At 38.7% G+C, this 22,336-nt stretch overlaps 3 protein-coding genes and 1 long non-coding RNA gene across 5 annotated transcripts; 2 read left to right on the forward strand and 2 right to left on the reverse strand.

Moving 5' to 3' along the window:
* On the forward strand, positions 649–1,470 carry LOC107607819. Its single transcript, XM_016309721.1, has one exon. It carries the CDS (start codon positions 649–651, stop codon positions 1,468–1,470), a length of 822 nt encoding a protein of 273 aa, XP_016165207.1.
* On the forward strand, positions 7,930–12,066 carry LOC107606051 (replication factor C subunit 3). The gene is made up of 9 exons (XM_016308017.2): positions 7,930–8,257; positions 8,776–8,992; positions 9,359–9,438; positions 9,516–9,675; positions 10,332–10,413; positions 11,009–11,138; positions 11,216–11,279; positions 11,371–11,439; positions 11,700–12,066. Exons 1-9 carry the CDS (start codon positions 8,068–8,070, stop codon positions 11,797–11,799), a joined length of 1,092 nt encoding a protein of 363 aa, XP_016163503.1. The 5' UTR covers positions 7,930–8,067; the 3' UTR covers positions 11,800–12,066.
* LOC107606052 (NAC domain-containing protein 2) lies at positions 12,834–14,961 on the reverse strand. Its single transcript, XM_016308018.2, has 3 exons — positions 14,586–14,961; positions 14,224–14,498; positions 12,834–13,729 (listed from the first exon to the last, which is right to left on the reverse strand). The coding sequence occupies exons 1-3, from the start codon at positions 14,743–14,745 to the stop codon at positions 13,259–13,261; spliced, it is 906 nt and encodes a 301-aa protein (XP_016163504.1). The 5' UTR covers positions 14,746–14,961; the 3' UTR covers positions 12,834–13,258.
* LOC107608491 lies at positions 17,042–19,950 on the reverse strand. Of its 2 annotated transcripts, none has more exons than XR_002350904.1 (4): positions 19,801–19,950; positions 19,651–19,705; positions 19,438–19,565; positions 17,042–17,358 (listed from the first exon to the last, which is right to left on the reverse strand). It is a non-coding gene; the product is annotated as an uncharacterized LOC107608491 (long non-coding RNA). The 2 variants fall into 2 exon arrangements; XR_001612882.2 differs by having other exon boundaries at positions 19,415–19,565.

Below are 22,336 nucleotides of genomic sequence, written 5' to 3' on the forward strand. Positions count from 1 at the left end.
AATCAGCACAAAGAAGGCACCTCGATAGTAAAGGACCTGAAAGGGAACTCCTCTGAGGGACATGCATCAGGCAAAGAAGGATAACCCCATTCAACTAATTTCATGGGATTATTCCATGGCCACTAGGGGCGTCTGGAGTAGTTGGAGCAAGAGCTGGAGCGACAGCGAGAGGCAGAGAGAAATTTGAGGAACGAGATTGAGCGACGAAAGGAGCTTAAGAAAAAACTCCGAAGGCTAGAATCCGCTCTCAAAGGTCGAAACTCTCGCAGTGATCGAAAAGACTCTCCCTTGGGAGGAGAAGATCCGTTCAGTGAGAACATTATGAGGGCAAAAGTGCCAAGGAACTTTAAAAGCCCTGATATGGACCTCTACGACGGAACCACAGATCCAAAGCATCATTTAAGCAATTTTAAAAGTCGGATGTACCTAGCCGACGCTTCTGATGCTACTCGATGCAAGGCTTTCCCAACAACCCTTACTAAAGCAGCGATGAAGTAGTTTGATAGCCTCCCCCCAAGGTCGGTCACCAGTTTTGACGACCTCTCGTGGAAGTTCTTCATGCGATTCTCAATCCAAAAGGACAAGGTAAAGCATGCACCAAGCCTCCTGGGAGTAAAACAGGAGATCGAGGAACTTTTAAGGGACTACATGGAAAGGTTCAACAAAGCGTGCTTAGAAATTCAAGATCTGCCCATGGAGGCAGTAATTATGGGCCTAGTAAATGGACTCCGAGAAGGCTCCTTCTCCCAGTCCATCTTGAAAAGGCACCCGACCTCCCTGAGTGATGTACAGGAGAAAGCTGAGAAGTACATCAACATAGAGAAAAATGTCAGACTTCGAGAGACAAGCTGGCAACCTGGGCACTCTCACTCATCAAAAGAGAGAGAAAAAGAGCCCAAGAATAAAGAGGAAGTCGGCCCAGAAAGGCCTAGGAGATATCACTCCTATACTCCTCTACGAGTTTTCTTAGTTGATGTATACAGAAAAATTTTTCATACAGAAAGACTACCTCCCCCTAGGCCCATCAAAAATAAAAAGAGGGGGGGAAGCCGTGGCGACTACTGTGAGTACCATAAACTATATGGTCACTCAACAAATGATTGTTACAACCTAAAAAATGTGGTAGAAAAGCTGGCCAGAGAAGGTCGACTTGATAAATATCTCATAAAAAGGTCGGATCATCATGGCAAAACAAAGCGAGATGACGAGGGCCGAAGATACCCACCACCACAAACCCCGAAAAGACATATACACATGATCTCAGGAGGATTCGGTGGAGGTGGTCTCACCAAGTCATCTCGCAAGAGACACTTGAATGAAGTCTACCAGGTCGGGAGCGAAGCTCCTGACCTACCCATTATTTCTTTCACTAAAGAAGATGGGCAAGGTATCATTCTTGGACATGATGATCCAGTCGTGATAACCATGATCATGGCCAATGCACATCTTCACAGAACTCTGGTAGATTAGGAAAGCTCCGCCGATATTCTGTTCAAATCGGCATTTGATAAGCTAGGGCTGGATAAAAAGGAGTTAAGAGCTTACCCCGATACCCTATATGGGCTGGAGGATACACCAATAAAGCCACTAGGATTCATCCCCTTCCACACAACTATTGAAAAAGGGGCAAAATCCAAAACTCTGAGTATCGACTTCATAGTCGTCGATGTGGGTTCAGCTTACAATGTCCTAATAGGCAGAACCACCATAAATTGGCTCAGAGCAATGGTGTCCACCCCCACCTTTGCATGAAATTCCCAACACCAGAGGGAATTGAAACCATTAGAGGAGACCAGAAATTAGCGAGAAAATGCTACAACGAAAGCCTGAACTTGAGAGGAAAGGGTAAGGAGGTGCACACCATTGAGCTCGGAGGAATCAGAGCTAAAAAAGAGTTGCGACCACAACCCAGGGGAAAAACTGAGGACGTACAGGTTGGAGAAGAGGAAGGAAAAAAACACCAACATAGGAGCCAACCTGAAAAAAGATTTGAAGCAGAAGCTTATAAGGCTCCTACGAGAGAATTCCGACCTCTTCGCCTGAAAAGCCTCCGACATGTCAGGGATAGATCCCGAACTCATGTCACATAGACTATCAGTATACCCCGGATCGCGACCTGTTCAGCAAAGAAGGCGGAAGCTCGGGCCTGAATGAGCTCAAGTAGTAGAAGAGTAAGTAAAAGCCCTCCTAGAAGCCGGCTTCATCAAAGAGGTCAAGTATCCGGCATGGCTTGCGAATGTGTTGCTGGTCAAAAAGCAAAACGGCAAGTGGAGGATGTGCGTCGATTACACTGACCTGAACAAGGCGTGTCCTAAAGACCCATATCCACTTTCTAACATTGATACCTTAGTAGACTCCAGCTCGGGGTATCAATACTTGTCGTTTATGGACGTGTACTCGGGATACAATCGAATTCCGATGTACAAGCCGGATAAAGAAAAGACATTTTTCATCACGCCAAGAGCAAACTATTGCTATGTGGTCATGCCTTTCGGATTGAAAAATGCAGGAGCCACATATCAAAGGCTGATGAATAAGGTCTTTGCCCCTCACCTTGGAAGTTTAATGGAAGTCTATGTAGACGACATGCTGGTAAAAACCAAGGATGAGGGTGACCTCTTGACCGATCTCTCGCAAGTCTTTAACACCATTAAGATGCATGTAATGAGATTGAATCCCACAAAATGCACCTTCGCGGGGAAGGCAGGAAAATTTCTAAGATTTATGGTTACACAAAGGGGGATTGAAGCCAATCCTAACAAATGCAGAGCAGTCCTAGAAATGAAAAGCCCGACTTGTTTAAGGAAGGTCCAGCAGTTGAATTGCCGACTTGCAGCTCTCTCCAGGTTCTTGGCAGGATCAACATTAAGATCCCTGCCACTCTTCTCTCTACTAAGAAAAGGATGCCAGTTTGAATGGACTCCTAAGTGCGAAGAAGCATTTCAGGAATTCAAAAGGTTTTTAAGCCAACCTCCCATCCTAACCCGACCTGAAGTTGGGGAAGAACTCGTCCTGTATTTGTCCGTAGCCGACAAAACTGTAGCATCAGCTCTAATACGGGAAGACGAGGTCGGACAGCATCCTGTATACTTCACCAGCAAAGTTCTACAAGGCCTTGAGTTGAGGTATCAAAAACTCGAGAAGTTTGCATATGCCTTAATAGTAGCTTTCGAAGGTTACGGCCTTATCTCCAAACTCACACAATAAGAGTTCGAACGAACCAGCCCATGAAGTAAATCCTGCAGAAGACGGATATCGCGCGGGTAGAATGGTTCAATGGGCTATAGAACTATCCGAGTTCGACCTCAAGTACGAAACTCGGACAGTAATCAAAGCCGAATGCCTTACCGATTTCGTGGCAGAGTATGCAGGAGATCAAGAGGAAACTTCCACTGCATGGGAGTTATACGTAGATGGATCTTCCAACCAAGAGGGTATTCAAATAGAAGTATCCCTCAAATTTGAATTTTCAGCTTCTAATAATCAGGCAGAATATGAAGCCTTGATTGCAGGATTAAAGCTAGCAGAAGAAGTCGGTGCGACCAAAGTAGTTGTGTCCAGCGACTCTCAGGTGGTAACCTCCCAAATAAATAGAGAGTATCAGGCTAAAGACCCCAATATGAAGAGGTACTTAGACAAAACCCTGGAGCATCTTAGGCGTTTTGCAGAGACCGAAGTCAAACACATAACTCGGGATCTCAACAGCAGAGCAGACGCACTCTCCAAACTAGCAAGTACCAAGCCAGGAGGGAATAATAGAAGCCTGATCACAGAAACTCTCCAAGAACCCTCAATTACAAAAACAGAGGGAAGACAAGACGTCCTTGAAGTATCTGGATTAGACCTCCAATGGATGAACCCACTAATCGAATATATGAAATTCGACATCCTACCCAAAGAGGAAAAAGAGGTCAAGAAAATACGGAGGGAAGCACAAAACTACACTTTGGTAAAAAATATCCTTTATGAAAGTGGGATATCTACACCATTGTTAAAATGCGTCCCGACCTCAAGGACAACTGAAGTGTTAGAAGAGGTCCATAATGGTATCTCCGGAAATCATCTCGGAGCGAGGTCTTTGGCTAGGAAAGTCATACGAGTCAGGTTCTACTAGCCGACCTTACAAAAAGATGCCATCGAGTTCATAAAGAAGTGTCAACCATGCCAAATGCATACAAACTTCCATGTCGCTCCTCCCGAGGAGCTCATTAGCATAACTTCTCCATGGCCTTTTGCAAAATGGGGATTGAACCTATTGGGACCCTTTTCCCAAGCGCCTGGACAAGTAAAGTACCTAATAGTGGGAGTAGACTACTTCACGAAGTGGATAGAAGCAGAACCACTAGCCACCATTACAGCCCAGAGAAGTCGGAAGTTCCTCTACAAGAACATTATCACAAGGTATGGAGTCCCCCACTCCATCACCACTGATAATGGCACTGAGTTCACCGACTCAACCTTCAGAAACCTGGTAGCCAGTATGAAGATCAAGCATCAGTTCACCTCGGTAGAACACCCACAAGCAAATGGGCAAGACGAGGCAGCCAATAAAGTCATACTGGCAGGACTAAAGAAAAGATTGCAAGATGCAAAGGGATCATGGATTGAGGAACTCCCTCAAGTACTATGAGCCTATCGGACTACACCTCAGTCTGCTACAGGAGAAACACCCTTCCGACTTGCTTATGGCATAGAAGCCATGATACCAGTGGAAATCAATGAGCAAAGTCCAAGAGTGAGCTTCTACAACGAGGTTGGCAACGTACAGGGGCACAAAGAAGAACTCGAGCTACTTCCCGAAGTTTGAGAACAAGCCCAGATAAGAGAAGCAGTGCTGAAGTAAAGGATGACAAACAGATACAACAAAAAGGTCATTCGAAGAAGCTTCGCCTCAGACGACTTGGTCTTGATCAGAAATGACATCGGAGTCAACAAGTCAGGGGAAGGAAAGCTTGCTGCTAATTGGAAAGGGCCATATAAGATAAGTGAAGTCTTAGGAAAGGGATACTACAGGTAACCGACTTGATCGGGACCGAACTACCTAGGTCGTGGCATGCTTGTAATATGAAAAGGTACTATAGTTAAAAGCGAACTCCACTCCTTGATGTACTCTTTTTCCCGACTTCATGGTTTTTTCCCAAAAAGAAGGATTTTTCCTGAAGGGGATTTAACGAGGCATCAAAGTGTAGGCTAAGGGGCAACAATTTTCAACCCCTTAGTAGTAAAAAGTACCTTCATCAATAAACAAAGATCCTTTTCTACATCTCTTTGTACATTCCATTAAGTTACTATCATTTTTCTATGAAATGCGCCGACTTAAACTCGACAAAACGTGAAAATTTCATGCCCGACCTGCGTGGTCGACAGGATAAAACGACGAGGTACAAGTCGGTGTAAAGAGGTTATAAAAGCAGATCATGATAACTCGGAAGTGTTACGACTAATAAGTCGAAAAAACCGAGAAAACTTGAAATGCATCGCGAAAATAACCTAAGTTATGAACAATTCAGATAGAAAAATTTGAATTCATAAGGAATGCAAAAAGAGAAAAAAAGAAAATCATCAAAAATCAAAGGCAGAGGCTAGCTCAAGTCTTTGAAAAATCTAACGACAATTCAGACAAAGCACAGCCTGCCTAGATAAAAGGTTTTTTTCCAAAAACAAAAAGATCAAAAGGGTTTTCATAAAAAGCCTAACAAAGGAAAAGTCATAGAAAGCATGCACAAGACAATTAATCATAAACCCCTTATCCAAAAAGGGGGGCAGGAATTAAAGCATTTTTTGTTAAACGGCCATAAAAGGCCAAGGAAAGTCAAGAGTAATCACCACAAAAATAATAAAAAGATAAAAATTGTTCAAAAGAGGCCCACAAGCCGGGCCCAAAATAGCTCAAATCAAGTAGAAGAAGGATCGGCATCACCAGAAGGTAGGGAGGTCGGGTCAGCAGTAGGGGAGGATGGAGCAGTCTCTTCAGCAGCAGGAGTCGGAACGTCTGAAGACGTCGGCTGAGATCCCTCTCGTTGATCCTCACGAGGAGGAGACTCTACAATCCTTTGACCACGGGTCTTTAGCTCAGAATCTGTCTCAGGACGGGGAGGAGAAACAATAGTGTCATTCACCACAATCTTATCAGGATCCAGAGGAGAAAGGTCCAGGCCAGGAGCAATAACTTCGACCTAGTCTTTAAAGATCCTACAGGCCTCCTCCGAGCTCTCCGCTACGGAGTCCTCCAGATCCTGATAAGCCTCTCAACCTTTCTCCAACTCCCGCTGAAGATCAATGTTGTCAGTAAAGATCCTGATGTAATTCTACTCCGCCTTTTCCTTCAGGCCCTCCGCCATGGCACACTGGGCTATCAGCTTCTTTTCCCTCTCCTGAAGTCAGGACCTCTCCTCCTTCAAGCCAGCAACTTCCTCCAAAAGCCTCTTCTGTTCCTCTTAATAAAGGAAAATCCTCCCCTCCAACTCTTCAACTTTTTGGGTAGAACCCAAAGAGCTAAGGGGAGTATTCTCAAAAATATCAAGAAGTTTCGTGCATACCCCAGTAGCCCGAACACTCCCCTGAACCAGGATATTAAGATGGTTTCGAACGGAAGCATCATCCATATTAATATGAGTATGGGGAAAGATGTGATTCTGAATGAATTGGGGACCATCAAAATCCCTGGAAGAAGTACCTGACCCCGATGTCTTGCGCTTCTTCCTCTCAGGTTCAAGGGAAGCTCGGGCAAGAAGGGTAGGAGAAAGAAGAGAAGAGGCAGAAGTAGAAGTTACCATAATGGGGCAAGAAGAGGCCCCCAAATCATGAGGGGGAGGAGGAGGAGGAGGAGGAGGAGGAGGAAGGGGAAGAGTGCCGGCAGCCCTCGCGGCATCAACCCGTGCCCGTGACCTTCTTTTAGCATCTTGAACCTTCTGGTAAGAAGCACTGGAACCTTTCTTCACCATCTCTGGAAAGAAGAAAACAAAAAGTTAGGTTACCACAAGTCGGAAACAACTAATCGAAAGATTACAAGTCGAAATTTATTAAAAAGCAACAATAAAGCTACCTAATTGTGTCCGCACAAAATTCGGAGACTCCTGAAGAAACCTTTTTGTATCCAAATAAGGGATTCTTTTCCAAACTTTTTGGAAGAACCCCACAACAACCTCTTCAACCTCATCCAAGTCATGCAGGCCGTATTTCTCCACAGGAGAGGCCTCCAACCAGTATAGAAGAAAGTGAGAAGAAGAATTTTTATCAAGAAAAAAGACTTAATTCTTAATTCTTATTGCTGAGCTAATTGTTCCATGCCTTTTTCTTTTTCTCTATTTGCCTTTTATTTATTTATTTATTTATCCATGCTTTTAGACATGGTGATCTCTTAAATTTGATAATTTATTAAGGTAGAACGGTGTCGTCGTATCGAGGACTAAGGCCCAGTTTGGGTAAATAGCTTAATTAAGTTATTTTTGAAGAAATACTTTAAACAATAAATACTTATATTAAAAGTAGCTTATAAATAAGTTATTTTGTGTTTGGTTTTTTAGTTCTAAAAGTACTTATTTTAAGAGAAAAGTGATAAAAAGCTTTTTATTATGAGAGAAGTTATTTTTTTTAACTTCTCCTTAAGCACCAAAATAGCTTTTTAGAAAGTTACAGACATTAATACTACACATTTTCATAAATTAAAAATAAAAAAAAATCACTTATGAACCTATCCAAAAGGCCCTAAATGTTTCTCGTTACTACTGCTGCTGAGCTAATTTTGGACTTGTTATTGCTCGCTTGCTTGCTTGCTTCTATCTTCTAGGGTTTTTTTTTTTAAACGTTCTGACAGAGAACTCTTTTAATTATTGGACTAACCACTAGGCCCATTTATTTTTTCTTTGTTGGGTCTTTGTTTTTTTTTTTCAAAGTGTGAAGTGTAGACCCGCTAGAATCTGTGGTTTGGCGCCAATTATACAATAGGCATAAGCATAACCATTCACCATTTACTACTGAGTGCCAATTTGATGTTCTTCAATCTTCAGTATCAACGACCTAACTCGGATTTACCATCAACGAAGAGTTTAGTGTAGCAACGCATCGATGGCGGAGACTATCTCTCCCATGGAAATCGACGGCAACGAAACCCCTTTCCCTTCAAGTACCGACAAGGGTAAGAGGGTCTTCGTCGCCGGGAACAACTCCGGTAAAGGCAAGGCCACTCCGTGGGTCGAGAAGTACCGCCCTCAGTCCCTAGATGACGTCGCTGCTCACCGTGACATCATCAGTACCAGTAAGCTGCTTTTTTCCTGTCAACCCCCCCCCCTTAGGGTTTATGATTTCCTTTTTTTTGTTAAATGTTAATCCTTTTTCGAACCTAATCTCATTATATAGAATTTTTTCAGTATTTTTTGCGTGAGTTACTTTATTTCTTTTGGTGAATAGTTGTTCCTCCTATGATAGTAATACTACTAGGGTTTTAGGTATGTGGTGAATGGTGGTGCTATTTAGTTGAGTCGCGACAACATGGTTAGTAAGGGATTCCTTTTACTTCAGTCCTGGAATTTCGTTTGGGAATTTAATATATTCGTGCAAGTGTAATGGAAATAGAGGAGCTTGCATTATTCAGCTAGTCTTAGATCTTTTTATTTTTCGGTTATGTTTCTTTCTTAATTTGGTTTAGTAGATGCTTTGAAAATAAAAGGATTAATTTCCGTAAATTTTTTTCCGGAATAAAATGATTATGGTGTTTCTTTCATCTCTTGTGGTCAGGTTTTCACTTTATTCATTTACTGTTTCTCTTTTTGGTAGTTGATAGGCTGACTACTGAGAACAGATTGCCACATCTTCTACTATATGGTCCACCTGGCACGGGCAAAACTTCGACTATTCTTGCCGTGGCACGCAAACTCTATGGAAAGCAATACCACAAGATGATTTTGGAGCTCAATGCCTCTGATGAAAGAGGAATTGATGTTGTACGGCAGCAGATTCAAGATTTTGCTAGCACCCAGAGCTTAACATTTGGGTTGTATTCTCTGCTCATTCTCTTTTTCTACTTATAAATCTTTATTGTGTGATTGACTAGTTTTTTACTTCAATGGTTTGTGCTTTGGAGTTAGTGTCAGTGGTGTACCTGATTCTGAGTTCTTTACAGTCCTATATCATTGGCATTGTAATATTCAGAAATCTCTATTTTTGAGACTTGAATATGCAGGTTGTAACTTATATACGTGTTTTCATGAATCTCCTCATCAGTGAGCTCCTAATTTAGTCTATTCGAAAGTTGCACATTAAAGTTGTTGTTATTGTATTGTGTAATTTTTAGTCCACTAGATGGGTTAATGAGACAATTTTTTCCCCTTTAACTAACCCTCAAGTTACCTCTGTTTAGTGCAAAGGCCTTAGTGAAATTGGTCTTGCTAGATGAAGCAGATGCCATGACAAAGGATGCCCAATTTGCATTACGTAGAGGTATATGGTCGTTTTTATACTCTGATTCACTTCTGTGTATAGCTTCAATATATAACCATTCATCTTCTTGGGTGCAGTGATTGAGAAATATACAAAAAGTACAAGGTTTGCACTTATCTGCAATCATGTAAATAAGATTATCCCTGCACTACAATCAAGGTGCACTCGATTTCGATTTGCCCCTCTTGATGAAGTCCATGTCACTGATAGACTGAAGCATGTTATTAAAGCTGAAGGGTAAGTTTCACCAACTGTATTATACAGCCTCCAATTCGATGTATGCTGAAATGCTCAATTTAAAATGGAAAGGGTATTATATTCTCTGGTTAATACCAACAATTAAATCATAGGATCAGGGTCATCTACACTGGAACAGTAGGTGTAATTAGAGAGATAAAAACAGGTATTGCGGGTGCCAAATTTCAAAAATTGTAAGACTCAATTCTTGTTTCTATCGCTTGGTAACTCCACATGCAGTTCAACTGCGATGATTAAATCCTCGAATTTTATTTGTTCTTTTTATGTGATTTGTATGATCAATTATTGCAGTGAAATTTCTATTCAGTTTAGTCTGTCACTGAGGTTTATTCATAATTTTTTAAAGGTTTATTAAGGACACGATTAATTTGTTTGGATGTTCAGCAAAAGTTGTAATTTGAATCTTGTACACTGCCTTTAAATGTGGAATGCAATTATTGTAATGAAAAACTAATATCTGTGCAATATAATATTGAATGGGCTGTGCATATTAATCTCCAATCCCATTGACATCTCACATCTCTTTCCTTCCTACTAGATATTCACTCTACTACATTGTTATTGATAGTTGTATCACTGTGATCCAATTTTGAATAACTTAGAATATGATGATTTCCATTCTGTGATTGAACTAGGCTTGATGTTGAAGACAGTGGCTTAGCTGCACTTGTTCGCCTTAGCAATGGTGATATGAGAAAGGCTTTGAATATTCTTCAGGTGGTATTTCTTAATTAAATTATGCTTGCATTTTGATGTTTCTTTTGTCAAATAAAAGTGGTAATTGTAGATTTTTGGTAAAAAAAAAAATTGTAACCTCATTTTTGGAATGGGTACTTATTTCATCTGTGTGCACTCCTTGCTGCTTACATAGACATATTGTGATGTACATACTCATACTGTTATTTTGCAAATTTACAGAGTCAATATACAAAATTATGGAATCTAGGGTCCTTCCTGGTGAAGTCTTGAATTGTACTAATTTCATTCTTGTTTTCTGATTAAAATGACAAGACTTTTCTGTTTAAGACTGCATATAATACATCACCGCTATTAATTTTTGTATTAAATTATCATCATTTGATCCTTTATGTGAATGCATGCCAGTATTGTCAAAGTTTTGACTTTTTAGGTTGTTAGGCTCCCATGACTTTCTTTCACTCAGCTCATGTCTAACTATCTGGGATAACTACCATGTCTCAATTCTTATCCTTGGGAATCGTATTCTCATTTATTAGAACCTGATGTTATTTAATTTTTCCATTGTGTCAATGGATCCTATATGACAGTTTCCGTTGCTTTTAAATATTTGCAGTCAACGCATATGGCTTCTCAGCAGATAACAGAAGAAGCTGTATACCTGTGCACTGGAAATCCATTGCCCAAAGATATTGAGCAAATATCTTATTGGCTGCTAAATGAACAATTTTCAGAGAGTTTTAGAAGTAACAAGTGATTCCTTACTTTTATAGTGAAGTTTAAAGATGCAACTTATGATTTATATCTGGCATTAATTTTATAGGAATACATGAAATCAAGACAAGGAAAGGATTGGCCCTGGTAGATATTGTGAGAGAAGTGACAATGTGAGCCTTATGCATTGTCTTGCTGTCCATCTTCTCCTCTAATTATTATTATTATTTTTTGCCCCTTATCTTTACTATATTGTTATCACAGGTTTGTCTTTAAGATTAAGATGCCTCCAGATGTCCGAGTACAGTTGATTAATGATTTGGCAGACATAGAGTATGTATCGCTATACTATCTATTCTTTTGCACAAGTCTGAGAACATTATTTAATTATTATTCACACATGAATGAAGAATCAGTAATTCTGTATGCATTGGAAGTATATATGCCCAAATAACCAGTCTCTATTATGTTAGATATGATATCATCCATTATTATCAATGCAGTTAAGGGTTAAACAGCGTGTTGTTGTCCCCTCCCCTCCCCCTGTTCCTATTGATTAGTATGTGATGTGAAGGAAATTTCATCTCTTACAGGTACAGATTAAGTTTTGGGTGCAATGACAAGCTTCAGCTTGGTTCAATTATTGCTACGTTTACTCGAGCCAGATCTGCACTGGTTGCTGCTGCTAAATAGCCTACTTTGATCTGTTCAACTTGGTGACTGCTTTCACATGCTCTTTGGCTTGGCTTGCCAGCTTTTGCACCATCAAGAATGAGTTTAGGGTCTAATTTGTAAAGACAAACGTTGTTTGTCGGTTTTTAACTTAAAACCAGTTTTCACTTTACATAATCTCAAGTTAGATCTTTCAGTATTTATTATCGTAATTTATCAACATGTTCACTGCTATTCAGTTTAAGAGAGACATCGGAATGAATGGCTTCCCTACCTTTGACTGAACCCATACAAGTTAATGCCAGATTAGAGTTGCATCCTAATTAGTATAGGATAAATGTTTTAGAATTAAAGAACTAACATAGTGAAATAAGGATGAGATTATGCAATGATTTGATAGTGTAATAATACATTAGTTTCCAAGTCATAAGGGATGCAAATGTCAAGCTAATAAATGGATTTGTGAAATAATAACTAATAAGATCCCACATGACACGATTCTAGCAAAGACATTATGATGTTACACATAACCTATCTCTTTACAGAAAGCAAAATGTATAAAAAGTGACTAGTTAAGATTTATTAAATAATTTATCATATTTGATTAAATTATTATCTAACATTTGTCAACTGTCAAAATTCGAGACGAAAAAAACTAATCAATGTTATGTATATGTAGACAGCAGTATAAGATCACTTAGCTAGAGTTGGACAACTATCTAGTAAATTATGTAAACTAGACTTACTATGACTTCAAAGTGAAAACTGGAAAAAACATGAATTCTGCATACATACTTTATTTTCCTAAATCCGTGCTCGAGAAATCAATAGACCTAAACACACAATACGGGGTAATCTAATTAAAATAATGAACAGTACAATATTTAATACTATATTCTGGTAAAATATGCGTGTTCGTCAGAGACACATCTCACCCTCCAACCACTACACAAATTACATCATGCCTAGACCTAAATATGTAACTATTTGACATAATGTCACCATTATCACATCATAATATTTTATTCTTGCCACCATATATTTTAATTCGGTGTCAAAATCAATAATTAACCATTTATATTGACTAATCATAAATAGATGGAAACAACATACACCACCATCCACCGTATAGTTTACCCCCTCCGGTCTTACACTCTACATTGTACAAAATAAACTATACACAGCCTAACCTAGCGACTACCCAACATCCACCGTCAGACTCCCCAAACGATATTCTAATCCCACGACCCAAATCAATGGGCGCACAATGCTGCACACCTAACGCATGCATTTTTTCATTTTCCCTTCTTCAGATTCTCCCCTTGCTGTTCCATCTCGTTGACCCATCCATGGACTCGCACCCGCACAGGCACACTCATGGACCTTAACGTCTCGTGCTGCCGTGGAATGCACCATACTGCATATCAAAGGTTTTCCATAAAAAGATTCTTTCTCTGGTGTTCTACTATTACTAGCGCGTTCAGAACGGTTTCGGAAGGTTCATGAACATATCCTGGAGCGGCGACATCTGATTGTTACCCTGAAACGGGAACCCAAAACCGTTGGTGAGTGTGGCATCGAGGTAATTATACGCACTTTCGAGGTTTTTATCCCACTCGTTCCACTTTGGCTCGCTCTGAACCTCGCTCGCAAACTCCGGCGACACCACCTGCTCCGAGCAACTCGAGTCCGTGTGAAGCTTCGGAACCGAATCGGAGTTGTCGAAGTACATATAATCTGTCGTCACGCCGCCTGCCGAAGCCTGAGCCGTAGGAGGATGCGGTGGAAGTACGCCCCCGCCGCCGCCACGTGGAACTATATCGGGCTTCTTGTCTTCGACTTCCGAAGATTCGGCCTTCTGGTTCACGACGGTACTGACGCCGCTGCTCGGTTGTTGCTTCTCGATTGATCCTTTCTTATTGTAGATGCGACACAGCACCCAGTCATCCAGCTGAAAAAAACCACAATGGTTTTATCAGTCAACAAATAATCGCACAATAATCCGCAAAATGTTTATTAGATCTATCCATAGAAAACTTGTAGAAGGTAATGATTGTGATTCTTCGTGATCGTATTAATTGATTAATTTCCTTTTTAAAAAATAAAAATCAATTTGAGACAGTTCATGCACACACGCCACAAGTTTGCATGTTCAACTTGTGATCAGTCAATGTCACGCATCAAATGATCACGAAGGTGTGTGTCATGAGAACAAATTTGGGCCACATGTTTTTTCACCAAAAATTCTCAACGGGTCCACACGCAGCTTCTTATCTTTATGCTGTACAACAAGATAATCACTGCTTATTTGTATGGCTGGCCACACTGACTGGCCGCAAAACAAGAAGATTAGGGACCAGAGGGGTAAATTGGTAATCTCATCCCATCATAATGAATTTTTTTTTTATGACTCTGTACTTGACAACTAATCAGCTAGATATATACCCTGAGGCTATTCTTTTTGCGAACAGAACGATCTACGTCTGCAAGACGATATTCGTGCATAATCCAATTGGTCTTATCTCCTTTGGGAGCCTTTCCAGAGTAAAAGACCAGAGCTTTCTTAATCCCAACTGGTTTGGGTTGTCCAATAGGCTTATCGGCTCCGGTTGCCTTCCAGTAACCAGTTCCTGCAGCCCGATTCGGTCTAGACCCATTCGGATATTTTCTATCTCTAGGTGAAAAAAAATACCACTCCTTCTCACCATAGGATGCCATACCTGCAAAAAACAATATTATAATTAAATAGTCAGTCACAACAAGTATATATTAACGAATTAAAAACTAATTAACATTACAGTAATTACCAGGAAGGTCCCAGGGATCATATTTATAAAGGTCGATCTCGGCAATGATCGGAACAGCAATCGGTTGTGAAGTGCATTTACGGCAGAGATAGTGCAACACGAGTTCTTCATCTGTTGGATGGAATCGAAATCCAGGCGGCAATTGAAGCTCCGATGCCATTTTTGAAAGAACTGAGATACTTTAGTGAAACCTAAATAATTAGAGTGAGATCTGGTGAAGGTAGATAAGAAGCTTTTAGCCCCTCTGAAAGACTTAGAAGAACTACGGCTGCGCTTGAAACTTAAAACGTAAGGGAGAGAAGGGTATTTATAGCGAGCGAAGGGGGACACGTGGCATGGTAAGCCAGCTGTTTCTAGAATACACGTGGGCGATAACGTTTTCTCTGGTGGTGGTGGTGAGCGTGAAGCGGGTGAGGGGGGTCTAAAGAGCGAGGGGGTGGTGACGCAGTTGGACACGTGTCGATCAGTCAAGTGTGGTGCGTGCGTGTCGAGAGCCCACAAGAGATGATTTTGTCACTGCTTACGACACTCGTTTTGGACGGGCCTGAGGCCCAGTCGGTTGGGCCCCATCTTCTCACTGCTCATGGAGTCGGCGCCTTCTTTTGATTTTGTTGCAGTGTGTTTCACGGTGAAATGAGGGTGCACGTGGCAGTTCGAGGATTTTCTACCGTTCGATCGTCGACTCGCGTGATTTATGATTTGGAGCTTCTCCATCGACACCATGCCCCACCATACCGCGTGGTCTCTTGCGGCTCCAAAACTTTTTCCCTACTCATATCAAAATAGTTTATTTAAAAAATTTTAGTGACCAATTAAAATAATCACTCATTATTTTAATCAGCAGATTCTCAATTTTTAGAAAAAGAAAATTAATTAGGTTTTGTCTGATTCTGAAATTGGTATAAATGATTTTTCTTATCTGGCTCTCTCGCTATATTAGAAATTAAGAATAGAGATAAATATATTTGTTTCATCTTTTTGTGAAAGTTATTTATTATTAAGGAATGTGGTAGTTCTAATTTCTAAATATATGTAGGTGATGAAGAAAACTGAAAAATGCAATATTGCTGTCATGAATGATTATTTCTTTCCGGATTATGAAACGAGTAACATGCATAATGCATTAACCGGTATAACATAGTGGCTACTTTTTATATCTCAATAAAAATGGTAAATTAGAAAGCAACTTAGTAAGCTAGCAGCCGCCTTCGATTCAGAATACTACATTCAACGTTTCGAATAATATGGTAGTAATATATATTTATCTTTACAATATGATTATAAACAAAGAATTTAGTGTGTGTGTGAGAATTAATATTTGTAAATGAATATTGGTATAAATGTATTTTTTAATAGTTAATTTTGGTTGAAATTAAATTGATGTTAATATGATTTGTGTTTGGATATTTTTTGTCAAATATAATTTTGAATAAATAAATATTATTTAAATAATATTAACTAAAATTATTTTAGAGTATAAAATTATTAAAAAACATAATTTATATAATTCTTTATATTACTTTTGTAATTTAATTTTATAATAAAATGTATATTTAAAAAACCTAAATATTATTTTATGGTTTAAAAAATAAAAATCAAATTTTGAAAAAAAGATATCAAATTACAATTAAGATTTATTTTAAGTAAAATTATACTATTTGATCCATTTATTTAAAATAATATTAAGTCTGAAAGTATATAGTGCTCAAATTCTACTATATTTTCAATTTCAAACCAACAATTGAAAAATCATTATTATACTATTAAGAAGTATTTTAATAAACAAAAAACAAGCTACCTAAATAAAATGTTTGAAATATTGCAAACGCGAATACAATTTTTATATTTCTACAAAAACCGCGAGAGGGTATGACAGATTCTGGATTGAATGTAAACTGCTACAAGGTGTCACAGTTTACATTGTGGCAGGTATGATATTTCTATAGCGATTTTTGAACGAACTAAACAATAAAAAAATTGTTATACCCTACAATAATTTCTTCACAAATAATACATTGCAGAAATCGCAGTACCCCTATAGTAGTTTATATATGCCTATAAATCTGCTGGATTCAGTAGCGGATTCTTCATTTCAATTGAAACAAAAAATTTTAGAGAGAGAAGTTGTTTGTTTAGAGAGAGAGAGTTGTGGATTGAGAGAAATTAAAGAGGAAAAGGCTTGGAGATGATTTGGCCACTTGAAATTCCTAAGGTGTCATTTTCAAGCGGGACCATGGCGGATGAAGGTAGCTTGTACGGTAACACCCTACCACACAGAGCTTTACACCTAGGATGTAAAACAGAGGTTGCGAAGCGCTACGGCCTCTTAAAATAAAATATATATAGTATAATAAATGGAAGGATATAATATACGATGAACCTTAAAGAAAAGGTAAAGCCAAAATCGCAAAATATAAAAGCGCAACGCTAAAAAAACGTGATTACTTGCGTGAGAAGAAAACTAAAGTTCATAAGTATAATCAAACAAAAAGTAGGAATAGAGGGTCAAGGATACAAGATAACAAGCTCCTAACTCAGCCTGCGAAGCCAATGTTGGCCGGAGAGTATTTACATACATATAAACATAACTCGATATCAAAAAATACATATATAAAACCCTAGTTCTCCATAATCCTCTAGGAGGAGCAAAATAAACAAATATATCAGAGGAGAATCTATATATACATATATCAAACGATCAAAAGAAACCCCAAAAGAAACCACTTCACTGCAAAAGCTCCAGACGCCTAACGAGGTGCCTCTCGACCTGCATCTGAAAAATAACAACACAGTATGAAATGAGAACCGGAGGTTCTCAGCATGGTAAAGGTGCCACGCACATAAGATATAAGGTTCTGGGAATGTCAGAGGCAATCCTAGAACGCCGACACAAAGATTATAAACCTTAAAGAACTAAAATATAAGCCATAAAGTAGGGTAGTTTTCTAAGATTTTCTAAACTAAACTGATTTCTTAAATCTAACCAAAACTGAACTGGAATCCTAAATCTCTCCGTCTTTTCTCCAATCCTCCATCTCCGTTGAGATTACAGAGACAATCAAGCAGACAAAAGCAGACACAGGTAGAATACAAGTAGTACAAATAGTAAGTATATCAACTAGCATGTTATAAGCAGTTAGGCATTCCCAGTTAATGCACAATCAAACAATTCAAACAATATGTACATGATGCATGCCTGTCCTATGGCTGATGAGGCTCATCTGTCGGTTATCAAGCCAACCCAACAAGTCTGAAACCTTTGGACTGTCCCTCGTCGCGCATCCCATGAGTCTATGCTTAGCTTTTTCTCTTTTTCATTCATAATTCATACATTCATATATATATAACTTTACTCAATGGGGGTTGCCATTCCCGGGAATTTATACGTTCCCGGCACTCTTACGACGTAGGGTCAATAGAGTATTGAGTTTTAACCTAGAACACGTGGTGGCATGCCACGGTACTTTACCCAAGAAAACTCATATCTCAGATAATCATTTATATTCATTCATATACATCTCATAATCAGTCATTATAGCTGTCAAATCACTTTATATCTCATATGTTTGCATCCTTTTATATAGTTTATCATAACCCGGAGCAAGTGGGGCGAAACCACAACCCTCGCGTCTACCCGGGGAGCCTCTATACTAACCAATATGGAGCAAGTGAGGCAAAATCACAACCCTTGCGTCTACCCAGGAGGTACGTTCTCATATGCCCAGGAGAAACAAAGGAGGGGATCCTAACCTCCCACCATCTCGCTGCGGGCGATTTTACAATACCAGGAGGAACAAAGAAGGGGATCTTCACCTTCCACTATCTCCTAGGGTCACACTTTTGAGAAAGAGTACTCAGATGCAACATTCATTCTTTTCTTTAGCCAATTTCATAATTCAAGTAGTAATTTCCTATCTTCATCTTATTATTAGGCTTACTAACAAGATCTAGGGTTAAAGGAATGAAAATAGAGATTTAGAGGTTTAAAATTAGACTTATAAAACATAAAATTAAGTTTTGCTGAAACAGGAGTCACGCGTATGCGTGGGAGTGCACTTCTGAAATGTCACGCGTATGCGTGGGAGTGCATTTGGCCCATTTCGTGTATGCATAGTCTTGTCTGCGTACGCATGTACGCGAGGTAGAATCAACCCTTCACGAATGAAGGGTATGCGTACGTATACAATGCAGTTTGGCCAGAAATGGCTAAGTCTGCAGAATTCCAACTTCGCCCTCCAAACTTCTAACGCGCATAACTTTTTCGTTTTAAAATATTTTTTATCTGTTCTTCGAACAGCGTAAACTTCACGGACCCAACTTTCATTTGGAATAAGTTTAAAATCATTTGGGGGTTTGGAATCCAAGTTATGGCTTACCGAAGTTTGGTCAAAAATCAATTTTTTTTTTACAAAATCTTCCAAACCTCTATTTTCACAAAACATAAGTCACTAGTTATATTCACTCAACAATACCCTACATCAAGTCATACTAGATTCATAACAACACAGCCCCACAACCTACCATAACCAGTCATACCTTAATTGTTCATAATTTCATCCATAGACTCCACAATTAGCCAACAAATTCATCATATATCACCACCTACTCATACTCATCCATATCAACATATCAACCTTCAAAAACTCATCACTTAGCATCCTAATCTCGTCGCAAATAATAATCACCAAAAATTACTCAATCCACATCAACAAATATCATCAAAGGTACTAAGGAATCAACATTCTCATACATTCCAACATATCCTATGGTCATCTAGCCTAAGTTTTCACAAAATCTTACATATTAAATACAAGAAACATAAACCATACCTTGACCGATTTTCACGTATTACCTGAGACAATCCACTAATGCACCGAACACAGCCCTAAGAGATCCGGAATCACCAAGGCAATGTCACCCAACCTCCACCAAGTCTCAAGTGTCCACTAATCAAGCTCCAATCAATATATATACACCTAACTTCACATCACCACACATATACATATCCAAATTTAATACCCAACACACGAAATTAGAGAATTAACTAGAGTTTTAGGATTCTCACCTTACCAATGGGAAATTGGGACAAGACTCGGCAAGTCCACCAAGTTAATTTGATCCTAAACACCGAAATTTAACAATTTTCAACATCTTTGCTCGTGAATTTTTGAAACTGAAACTGAGAAAATTGAAGAAGAAAACGTGACTCTCTTACCTTACAATGTACTGGGCTTTGTAGAGTTCGATGCTGTGGTCGCGTGGCCGCAAACGGATCGTCAATCAGAGCTCCAAATCAAAAGTTACGTGGATTTGAATTAACGCCAAGGGTTTGGAACCTTTTCCCCTTTCCTTGCATGCTCCACGGGTTCTTCTTTGAAGAAGAAGAAGAATGAGCTGATGCTCATTAACTTAAAGGAGTTGGTTGGGCCCACGGCCCCGGTTTGGATCCGGTTCGACTAGTTCGGCCCAATCTTGGGCTAAATTCTTTGAAATTAGTGTCAAAATTCTTGTTTTAATTAGCCCTATCTAATTAAACTATAAAATTCGCATTTCTAATTTCTTTTATTAAAAATTAATTTATTGATTAATTATTCGCTAATTTTGCGAGGTTTACATGTACCGACTCAACGGCGTTGCTCACATTGCTGGTGGCATCAATGAAGATGTAAGTTTGTTTTTTTTTAGTTGTTAAATTTTATAACATAATATGTAGTATTTAGGGTGCAGGAATTAGAATACAAAATTTAAGATTTGTAGCTTAGTATTTAAAATTTAAGATTTAAAATTTAAAATTAAGGATATGGTGTTTAAGATTTATTTTAAATGTAGAATGTTTGTCCTTTAGTAATTGAGATTTAGGATTCAAATTTTAAATATAGTGTTTAAGGTTTGTAGGTTTAATTTTTAAATATAGTATTTTAAAATTAGAAGTTTTGTAGTTTAGTATTTGAAATTTAAGACTTAAATCAACCACGTGCAACTTTTACCGAACTCCTTGTATCTCCCATGATATTTGAGATGATCTGATTCTATCGCCCTATACATAACTCCATGACGGATGCTATAATCTTTACACTCAATACGGCTTTCTCCTTAGTTTGGAAACATTAGCCAATCTGAAATTCTAGAACAGAATTTTCCTCATGCAATTCTTATCCCCCAAAGATAGGATTCATGTCCGGTTGCTGGCCGACGGTTTCCAAGTTCAACGTTGAGAAATGTGGAGGATGTTACAGTGTCCCGGAACTTAATGGCCCCTGATGTATAGGTGGGTTCCTTAGAGTATCCTCATCATTGTCACCCACGATGTGAGTAGGCTCTTTGTCCAAATCATCCTTTTGCATCGCATTTTCAACCCGATCCGGTTTACCCTCACCTGAAATACCCAGAACCATACGGAGTGACCTAGCTATCCCAACTGCAACAGATGGAGGATCAGCCAACAGACAAGTAGGTGCAACGACAAATATCAAGGTAGAAGCACCCCACCGTAGTCGATTGAGGATTCGGCGCTGATGCCCCAGAATAGTCAACGCTATCTTCCAACTTGGTATACAGCTCGCGTATTCTCACTTCCAAAAAACTTCGCCGACAATGAAACAAAACTTGCATATTTTCATCCGACCCTATCACAAATGTTTCATACTTCACACCAATTGACACAACCGCGGTAAAAATCTTGTAAAACAACTTCTTCACTCACTTTGTTCCACACAACCCCACCTTTTACAATATACTCGTTTTTAGCTCTGACATCGTATTTTATAAATGGATAAAAACACTCACCAGTTCTCTATTAGTAAACTTGATGCCGTACCTTTTGTTTTTTTTTTTTTTAATTTTTTTAGAGCAATGGACTAGAACTAAAATATTCATCTCACTATCCATTTGTAATGAGGAATGCTAGGGGCCAGCAACTTTTGTGATTTGTAGCCATCAAATAGCCATCAATGATGATTTTAATGGTGTGAGATTTCATCCAATGACTCACTTTTCTTTGCTGATTACATGCTGGCCAGAATTTATCAAAGTTGCTGGCCCCTAGACTTTTCCATTTGTGAATTCGTAAAAATGACAATCTACTACTACACCATTATTTTTTGCTTGGTATTTATAGGCATTTCTAACTAAAAAAAATCGATATAGTCTCACATGGTTTCTTAGGTGTGCCATTTATAAAGAAATTGCTGTAGGAGTATTGCAATTTTTTCATTGTTCAGTTCGTTTAGAAATCATTATATGAGCGTAGCGATTTCTCTTCACACACATTTTAACGTAAATCGTCACGCACATACAATTTGAAATTTACTATACTTTTTGTATTTTTTATATAAAAATATAAAAATTACATTTACGTCTATAATATTTAAAAATTATATTTTAATAATATTAGTTTTTAAATATTTTATTCAGATAATTTGTCCATAAACAAAAGTAGGTTAAGATATATGAAAGGTAAGTTTAATAATTTTATCTAGTTTTATTTAATATAAACAGTACTTGGATGAATGCCAAAGCAATAAAAACTTGTTCTGGCCTTGTATGAATTGGGATAAGAACTAGACTAAAAAAATTTTGGATAAAAAAACATCTAAATACTTATTTTACGTCATTTAAAAAATTAAAAGCATGTTTAAATGGATGAAACAGTTAACCAAACACACGTGACACAAGTCACAACTAAATCTTTAGCGGGATTCGAGATTATTTTAATTTTTTAAATTTAAATTTAATATAATTTTTAAAATTCA

Source organism: Arachis ipaensis, chromosome B07 (genome assembly GCF_000816755.2).
Source record: "Arachis ipaensis cultivar K30076 chromosome B07, Araip1.1, whole genome shotgun sequence".
In the NCBI taxonomy this organism is placed as follows: Eukaryota; Viridiplantae; Streptophyta; class Magnoliopsida; order Fabales; family Fabaceae; genus Arachis; species Arachis ipaensis.

Bases quoted from the DNA above. Each gene is read 5' to 3' on its own strand.
- LOC107607819 (XM_016309721.1), top strand. From the start codon at position 649: ATGGAAAGGTTCAACAAAGCGTGCTTAGAAATTCAAGATCTGCCCATG.
- LOC107606051 (XM_016308017.2), top strand. From the start codon at position 8,068: ATGGCGGAGACTATCTCTCCCATGGAAATCGACGGCAACGAAACCCCT. The intron at 8,258-8,775 runs GTAAGCTGCTTT...TCTTTTTGGTAG, and splicing joins CCGTGACATCATCAGTACCA to TTGATAGGCTGACTACTGAG. The intron at 8,993-9,358 runs GTTGTATTCTCT...ACCTCTGTTTAG, and splicing joins ACCCAGAGCTTAACATTTGG to TGCAAAGGCCTTAGTGAAAT.
- LOC107606052 (XM_016308018.2), bottom strand. From the start codon at position 14,745: ATGGCATCGGAGCTTCAATTGCCGCCTGGATTTCGATTCCATCCAACA. The intron at 14,499-14,585 runs GTAATTACTGTA...TGTTTTTTGCAG, and splicing joins TGATCCCTGGGACCTTCCTG to GTATGGCATCCTATGGTGAG. The intron at 13,730-14,223 runs GTATATATCTAG...GGTTTTTTTCAG, and splicing joins GCAAAAAGAATAGCCTCAGG to CTGGATGACTGGGTGCTGTG.